The 9780-nt window shown below is 35.0% G+C and overlaps 1 protein-coding gene across 2 annotated transcripts in view; it reads right to left on the bottom strand.

Moving 5' to 3' along the window:
* Positions 1 to 8071: 8071 nt before the first annotated feature.
* UPRT (uracil phosphoribosyltransferase homolog) overlaps positions 8072 to 9780 on the bottom strand; it is a 39170-nt gene continuing 37461 nt past the window's right edge. For both annotated transcript variants that reach the window (XM_082681989.1, XM_082681990.1), the window contains exon 7: positions 8072 to 8208. In XM_082681989.1, the coding sequence (XP_082538115.1) occupies positions 8102 to 8208 (107 nt within the window). In that variant the 3' untranslated portion in view covers positions 8072 to 8101. The remainder of the gene's footprint in view (positions 8209 to 9780) is intronic.

The raw sequence follows: 9780 nt of genomic DNA, 5'->3' as shown, positions 1-9780 counted from the left end.
GGGAGACCAGGGATATGTACACACAGAGGAAAGACCATGTGAGGACAGAGAAGACAGCCATCTGCAAGCTAAGAAGAGAGTCCTCAGAAGACACTAAACCTGCCAACACCTTCATCTTAGACTTCTAGACTCCAAAACTGAGAAAATAAAATTCTGTTGTTTAAGCTACTCAGTCTATGATATTTTGTTATGACAACACTAGCAAATTAATACATGTGACTTAGAACCTGGAAATAACCCAATCCTGGCCAGTTGCGACAATACCCATCCATAATAACACCTTGTAAACGAGCAAAGGTCAGTTATGCTGGGAAGGTATAATAAGTACCTCTCTTGATTCTTACTGGCCTGTGGAATGAAACAAAACTGGACTAAAACCATAGTGTGATACAGTTTAATATTGGCATTGCTCCTAAGATTCAATTATCTCATATATATATTGATAAGTGTATGTATTGGGAAACTGAATTAAAGCCTCGCCAGGATGTGAAATCAATGGGAAATGGTTGATGTTAAGAGGAATCTGATGTAGTTAACATCAGTTAATTAATGTGCTAAATAGTTCTACACAAGTTTATCATAAGGTACAAATAACTATAGGCCAAAGACAAATTAATAAAAAAATATGGAGATTTATATAATGGCTTTATAGGATGGACTAGTTGCTTCTTCATGTCTATCCCTATCCTGCACTGGCTCCTCCATGCTGGGCATACTCATGTTAATATATTACTACATCTTTTATATCAATATAAATGCTAAACTAAATGTAGGTACTCAGAAAAATACAATCATTTTCCTGTAAGAGAGCCAAAGGCCAAGAGGGTGAATTTTGCAGAAAGAGTTGACTTAGCAGGTCTAAGTTGCTCAAAATCTGCACATTCCCATTAAGAGTCTGTTTTCATAAATGGCCCGTGTCCAACTACCAGGAATTGAGCTCTTAGAATATTTTAACTCATAAAAGTATTTTTGCACACTTGGAGGTTTGAAACACAGTCTATCAATATGTTTAGATAGTCTGTAAATAATGTAATTTATGGTGAACACTTGCTTTCCTTAAGGTGGTCTGTTTTGATAACTGTGATCAATCATGCAGGCATTGGGTACCTATGTGACCAAACCTCAATAAAAACTCTGGAATCTTAAGCAAGTGAACTTCTCTGGTAGACTACACTTCACACATGTTACAATCTATAGATAGAGGAATTAAGTGCATCCTGTGCAGTTCTACTGGAAGAGGACTCTTGGAAGCTTGTACCTGATTTCCTCCAGACTTTGCCCCATGTGATTTTCCCTTTGCTGATTGTGCTTCATATTCTTTTGCTGTAATAAATCATAACCATAATTATAATGAATTCTGAGACCTAATGAGCCCTGAGAGTGGTCTTGAAGATATCTGACACAGGCACACTAGAAAATATCCAATTAACATAAAAGAAAGCAGTAATGGAGGAACAGAGGAACAAAATAGATATATAAGACATATAGAAAACAAATAGCAAAATGGCAGATGTAAATCCTACTTTATCAGTAATTGCATTAAACATAAATGGAAGAATAACAGCAGACCTATCAATAACATGACAAGAAGGAGAGTGAAGCAACATCTTTATGGTACTGAAAGAGAAAAAACCGCCAAGCTAAAATTCCACACTGGAGAAATATCTTTCAAAAGCAGAGGTGAAATAAACTTTTTCATACACACAAAAGCTGAAAGAATCTCTTACTAGGAGACCTGCACTATAAGAAATGTTAAAGGAAGTCCTTTGGGTAGAAGGAAAATAATATGTGATGGAAACCTGGATCTACACAAAGAAATAGAAAGCACCCAAAATAGATAAATTAAAATGACTTCTTTTTTTTTCTTATTTCTTTTTACATCTCTTTAAAAGATAACTGTTGAAAGCAAAATATAATAGCAATGAATTGTGGAGTGTAACACATGTAGAAGTAAAATGTATGACAATAATAGCACAAAGGCTGGGGAGGGGGGAATGGAAGTACAATAAATTGTTTAAGTTCTGAAATGTGAAATAGATTGTGATAAGTTAAAGATGTATACTATAAGCCCTAAAGGAACCACTAAAAAACAAAGCATTATATCTAATAAGCCATTAAAAGAGACAAAATGGAATCATAAATATTCAATTAATCCAAAGAAGGTCAAAAAAGAGGAAAAAGCAAATGGGACTAATAGAAGACAAATAGCAAAATGGTAGATTTAAAAACCAAGCATATCAATAATCACATTAAATTAAAATGATCTAAACATCCCAATTAAAAAAGAGACTTGGATGAAAAAGCAAGATCCAACTCTAGGCTGCCTGCAGGAAATCCAGAATAAACATAAAACACAATAGGTTAAAAGTAAAAGGATGAAAAAAACAAATACCATACTAACACTATCAAAAGAAAGCTGGAATGTTTATATTTACAGCAGCCAAAGTAGATTTCAGAACAAAGAATATTACTAGGGATAAAAGGAGACATTTCATAATGACAAAGTATCAATCCATCAAGAGGACATAGCAATCCTAAAAGTTTATGCACCTAACAACAGAGCTTCAAAATACATGAAGGGAAAACTGATAGAACTGAAAGGAGAAACAGACAAATCCAGAATTTAAGTCAGCGATTTCAACACCCCTCTCAATAATTGATAGAATAAACAGAAAATTTGTAAATAAATCAAAGACCTGAACAACACCATCAATCAACATGAGCTAACTGACATTTATAGAACATTCCACCCAACAACAGTAGTATACACATACTTTTAAAGCACACAGGGAAGATTTACCAAGAGAGACTATATTATGGGCCATAAGACAAATAAATTTAAAATTGAAAAGGATTCAAATTATATGATGTATATTCTCTGAATTAAATTAGTAATCAATACCAAAAAGAAATCTAGAAAATCCAATAAATATTTGAAGATTAAATAGCACACTTCTAAATAGCCCTAGATCAAAGAAGGAATCAAAAGGGAAATGAAAAAAGTATTTTGACCCAAATGAAAATGAAAACACAACATATCAAAATTTGTAGGGTATAACCAAACCAGTATTTATAGGGAAATTTGTATAATTAAATGCTTATATAAGAAATGTCTCAAATCAAGTTGTGGCCACCCAACCAGCAACATCAGTATCACCTAGGAACTTAGATATGCAAGTCCTTGGGACCTACTCCAGACCTACTGAATCAGAAACTCTAGGTGTGAGGCCCAGCCATCTGTGGCCCTCCAGGTGATTCTGATGCACATTCAACTTTTGATAGACACTCATGTATACTGCTTCTTGTTTTTATTGTGTTAGGGTTTCTTTCTTCAATAAGGAATCTACACAGTTTATACTGTTGTGAAGTTCACGTCCTTAAAAACAATCTAGTTTTAAAAAAAAAACAATCTAGTTTTGAATAGACTGTTGATTTTGTGTCATTTAGAAAATTTCATGGGTTCAAAAGAGTCCTGCAATTGGTTAACCCTACAAATAATGCCTCATTTGCTAAAAAGATTCAAACTTCAAAAGACATAGTTACAACTGCTCTTGAAATCTGCAGAGGGGTAGAGGACAATCACCAGTGGGAAATGTGACCCCACTGAATAATTCCTACTGCTTATAGTAGGAATTCCGTTTATGTGGGAACCAAATGTAGTCAATTCCCAATCATGTTCAGTGATGAAAAGGAACAGAGACACATTAAATTTAAATGGCTGATAATATAAAATTAATTTGCTTGAAATATTTTATACCTATACTCGAATATGAATTTGTCTAATGTTCTGGAAAGTCACTTCAAACAAAATACTGAAACCCTAATATAAGCACTAACTCAGAAGCACTGATTCCTACAGTGGTAGACATCACCTTTCCAAACTAATTCAGTGCATCAACCTGAAGCAGATCTGGTCTCTATCAAAATTTGCTGGCTCACATCTTTCCTGGGACAAGGAGATAAAGATCTTGGTTTTAATGGGCTTCAGTTAGAGCTTCTGCTAATCAGTAGTAAACAAAATCTACACTGTATCAACATACTTAACTGACAAATACAGATGATAATTTCAACAAGAACATGAGAGCAACATTTGCCTTGGAAGAATTGTAATATGGGTAATCTATCAATTAATCTCAGTTTATTATGACAGTCTTCAAAAATAAAGGGAAAAATATAGTGAAGTCCTTCTAGGCTCCAAAGGGAAAATGCAGTCCATTCTACACCAGCTTTCCTTCCTTTCCCGGAATTTTTGCTGACTTCTGTCAGCTTTGATTCTAAGAAATGGGCTTCTGTTCTTTTCTGCTTTTTTTTTTTTTTTAAAAAAACAGAAGGCCACAAGAGCTGCCTATGGGGCTATAGGAGTACAATTAATCAAGTAATCAGCCAGCCACCATTGTTAAAATGTTTTAATATCAATGTAAAATGAGATCAGGGTTTTACAAGCAAGTTTCAGAACATGAACATCCTTTCCTAAAATGATTTATCTTCCTTTCAGAAGCCTAAATATGAACACATATAAATCTTAGGGATTTTTTTTAATATCATGGTATTTTTTCCCATTTTAATACATCTAGAATTGACAAACATGCAAAAGAACTAAGTTCCAAATTAAAAGCCTCTAGTAGAAACATCCAAATTAAAAATGAAGCATTTTATTTTTTTCACGTGGGAGATTTTTTTTTACATCTTTATTAGAGTATAATTGCTTTACAATGGTGTGTTAGTTTCTGCTTTATAACAAAGTGAATCAGTTATACATATACATATGTTCCCATATCTCTTCCCTCTTGCATCTCCCTCCCTCCCACTCCCCCATCCCACCCCTCCAGGCGGCCACAAAGCACCAAACTGATCTCCCTGTGCTATGCTGCTGCTTCCCACTAGCTATCTACCTTACATTTGGTAGTGTATATATATGTCCATGCCTCTCTCTCGCTTTGTCACAGCTCACCCTTCCCCCTCCCCATATCCTCAAGTCCATTCTCTAGTAGGTCTGTGTCTTTATTCCTGTCTTACCCCTAGGTTCTTCATGATTTTTTTTTCTTAAATTCCATATATATGTGTTAGCATACGGTATTTGTCTTTCGCTTTATGACTTACTTCACTCTGTATGACAGACTCTAGGTCCAACCACCTCATTACAAATAGCTCAATTTCGTTTCTTTTTATGGCTGAGTAATATTCCATTGTATATATGTGCCACATCTTCTTTATCCATTCATCCGATGATAGACACTTAGGTTGTTTCCATCTCCGGGCTATTGTAAATAGAGCTGCAATGAACATTTTGGTACATGACTCTTTCTGAATTATGGTTTTCTCAGGGTATGTGCCCAGTAGTGGGATTGCTGGGTCATATGGTAGTTCTATTTGTAGGTTTTTAAGGAACCTCCATACTGTTCTCCACAGTGGCTGTACCAATTCACATTCCCACGAGCAGTGCAAGAGTGTTCCCTTTTCTCCACACCCTCTCCAGCATTTATTGTTTCTAGATTTTTTGATGATGGCCATTCTGACTGGTGTGAGATGATATTTCATTGTAGTTTTGCTTTGCATTTCTCTAATGATTAATGATGTTGAGCATTCTTTCATGTGTTTGTTGCCAGTCTGTATATCTTCTTTGGAGAAATGTCTATTTAGTTCTTCTGCCCATTTTTGGATTGGGTTGTTTGTTTTTTTGTTATTGAGCTGCATGAGCTGCTTATAAATTTTGAAGATTAATCCTTTGTCAGTTGCTTCATTTGCAAATATTTTCTCCCATTCTGAGGGTTGTCTTTTGGTCTTGTTTAGTTTCCTTTGCTGTGCAAAAGCTTTGAAGTTTCATTACGTCCCATGTGTTTATCTTTGGTTTTATTTCCATTTCTCTAGGAGGTGGGTCAAAAAGGATCTTGCTGTGATTTATGTCATAGAGTGTTCTGCCTATGTTTTCCTCTAAGAGTTTGATAGTTCTGCCAATAAAATGTACAATCTGGAAGAAATGAATAAAGTCTTAGGAATTCACAACCTGCCAAGACTGAATCAGGAAGAAATAGAAAATATGAACAGACCAATCACAAGCACTGAAATTGAAACTGTGATTAAAAATCTTCCAACAAACAAAAGCCCAGGACCAGATGGCTTCACAGGCGAATTCTATCAAACATTTAGAGAAAAGCTAACACCTATCCTTCTCAAACTCTTCCAAAATATAGCAGAGGGAGGAACACCCCCAAACTCATTCTACGAGGCCATCATCAGCCTGATACCAAAACCAGTCAAGGATGTCACAAAGAAAGAAAACTACAGGCCAATATCACTGATGAACATAGATGCAAAAATCCTCAACAAAATACTAGCAAATAGAATGCATCAGCACATTAAAAGGATCATACACCATGATCAAGTGGGGTTTATTCCAGGAATGCAAGGATTCTTCAATATACACAAATCAATCAATGTGATAAACCATATTAACAAATTGAAGGAGAAAAACCATATGATCATCTCAATAGATGCAGAGAAAGCTTTTGACAAAATTCAACACCCATTTATGATAAAAACCCTGCAGAAAGTAGGCATAGAGGGAACTTTCCTCAACATAATACAGGCCATATATGACAAGCCCACAGCAAACATCATCCTCAATGGTGAAAAACTGAAAGCATTTCAAGTAAGATCAGGAACAAGACAAGGTTGCCCACTCTCACCACTCTTATTCAACATAGTTTTGGAAGTTTCAGACACAGCAATCAGAGAAGAAAAGCAAATAAAAGGAATCCAAATCGGAAAAGAAGTAAAGCTGTCACTGTTTGCAGATGACATGATACTATACATAGAGGATCCTATATATGCTACCAGAAAACTACTAGAGCTAATCAATGAATCTGGTAAAGTAGCAGGATACAAAATTAATGCACAGAAATCTCTGGCATTCCTATACACTAATGATGAAAAATCTGAAAGTGAAATCAAGAAAACACTCCTATTTACCATTGCAACAAAAATAATAAAATATCTAGGAATAAACCTACCTAAGGAGACAAAAGACCTGTATGCAGAAAATTATAAGACACTGATGAAAGAAATTAAAGATGATACAAACAGATGGAGAGATATACCATGTTCTTGGATTGGACGAATCAACATTGTGAAAATGACTCTACTACACAAAGCAATCTACAAGATTCAATGCAATCCCTGTCAAACTACCACTGGCATTTTTCACAGAACTAGAACAAAAAATTTCACAATTTATATGAAAACACAAAAATGAAGCATTTTAATTTACTTATTGGCCACACGCCCAGCAAAAAACCATCCATTCCCCCACACCTCAGAAAAATCACCACCAATTCATTTCTAGGTCATTGATGGCATTAACAGTATTTAGCCCTCCCTTGTCAACATCCAGACATCCCTGGTTCAATCTGAGCAATTAGTGTTACATTTCCAGTTGCTGGAATGCCCCACCATCGTCTTCACTGCATTACACTTGACAAGGCACCTACCAACAATGCACATGGTAGGAAGTGAGCCATGAAGAACATAATGGCTTGAACGAAGAGCTAACTGTATACCCTGGATCTGCCAACTGAGTAAGGACACTAATGGAAACGTAAAATTATATGAGGCATTCTTTATTCATCCTCTCCAAGTTACCAGTGTGTATTGTACTAGGAAGTAAAGAGTAGAGGAAGGTGACAACAGCCACATATATGAAATCTCCCTAGAACTAAAAGCAAACTAAACAAAATGCAAACTAGAGTGGGCCAATGAACTGACTCCCATTTGGGTTTTACTTGTGGCTGCAAGCAACCTCTAAACTGAGGTTCATAAATTAGGGAACAGTTTAATGCACTGATGGATCAGCAATTTGCATAAGGACATTATTAAAATATTTTTGAAGAGCTGCGTGTGCTTCATTGCTGAATTTGGTGCCAACGGTCAAGAAATAGCTAAATAAAAAAACAAACCTCAAGTATTTCCTTTTAATATACCTATTTCCAAAACTTACAAAGTATCTTTAAAATGATTTTCTATGTCATTCCTCAAGTGAATTAGTCAAACAGGTAGAAACTCATAACTGTAATATTACACAATAGAATAATTTTCCTTCAATAACTTAGTCTGTTCCAAAGTATTTCTGTCCAAAATGTGTAGGTGCAACAGGATGAACTTCAGTAGTTAAAATTGTGATCTCTGGAAACTCTTGAATGATTGATTTGGCACCTTCAAAAAATAAAAGAGAATTGTCATTATGGCAGAATTTTTTGATAACATTACTTGGAATTCAGTAATTTTATAATCAGTCACTAGGTCTAATATTGACAGACCAAGAGCAATGACCTTTGGACACATAGTCAGACTTGGTTAATCTCTTAGTTTATATAATGTCTGTATCTGAAAAATTTTGATAGTAGTCAGACTATGTTTCCACCCACTCACTAATAAATTCTTAGAATCAAATTGTTTTCTATCCAAGATTTGAAAAATATATTCAGTTATAGCAACTTTTCCCCTGAAGAGTCTTTTTTTGTTTTATTTTAAAGGCAGCTGGAATACAGAGAATACAGTCCTTTCTGGAAACAGGATCATACATAAGATGCTGGTTTCTCAACTGGAACACTGTTGAAACAAGTGCAAAGACTTCTTTGTTATGTTAGAGAAAGCTAGCTTTTGAGAAGTTATGACTCTAGCTTGGGTGGGGAGGAGATGGAGGAAGAAAGGAAAGGGACTAGCTAGGATGCCAGTCAAACTAAAAAGCCATAGCAAGGCTGCCACGGAATAAGATTTTTTCATCTATAATGTCAAAGAATTAGTATACTATTCTAATGTATACTATTACAACTAACATGGTTACTTTTCTACTCCCAAAGACAGAAAACCCAATAATTATTTGGTTATCTCAGTGTTTACAATGCCACCTCTGTTATATGGATGGATAACCAAGCAAATTACCCTTTGTCACCATCAACATTTGAACTACAGGTAATTTTTTATTATGAAACAGCAAGATAATCGATGGCATACTAAATGCAGCCATCCCAACTGGTTTCTCTGTAGCCTCTTCAGGGTTGGCTGAGACTTGGAACCTTTGGAAATGAGGAAACGCCCTAACTAGAAGCCACATATTTCTTTCTTTTCGATTATGAAACAAATACAAATTCATTGTAGAACATTTGGAAAATACAAAAAAAAAGCTTAAAAAAGAAAATGAATCACTTAGAATCACACCACCCTAAGACAACCACTATTAATATTACGTGATTTAAAATGAAAATTGAAATAGTATTGTGCATCTGTCTAGCCTTTCATGCTGAGGAAAGATTTATTAGGTCCCATCTTAATCCAAGTCTGATTTTGGTAGTCATAATAGTCATAATTTGTATTAGTCATCTCTAAACTTGGTGATGACATTTTATACTATTCTAATGCTGTTGTTTATTCTGCTCTTACATTTACCAGATTCTTTGATGTCATTAAATGTTTTTTCAAAAACATGATCTAACAGTTATATAATATTATACTCTTTGAATATACAGTTGACCCTTGAACAACATGGGGGTTAATCCATATATATAACTTATAGTTGACCCTCTGTATCTGCAGTTCCTCTGCATACATGAATTCAACCAACCATGGACTGTGTAGTACTGTAGTTTTCAGTATTGAAAAATATCCATGTATAAGTGGACCAACGCAGTTCAAACCCACGTTGTTCAAGGGTCAACTGTATATTTATTTAACCATTTCCAAGTAAGTCATTTATATACTTTCAAATTTTCTCTTACATGAAATACA

The sequence above is a fragment of the Grampus griseus genome, assembly GCF_964374135.1.
Source record: "Grampus griseus genome assembly, chromosome: X".
Lineage (NCBI taxonomy): Eukaryota > Metazoa > Chordata > Mammalia > Artiodactyla > Delphinidae > Grampus > Grampus griseus.
The sequence above is the reverse complement of the archived record's forward strand: the minus strand, read 5'-3'. Positions and strand labels throughout refer to the sequence as shown.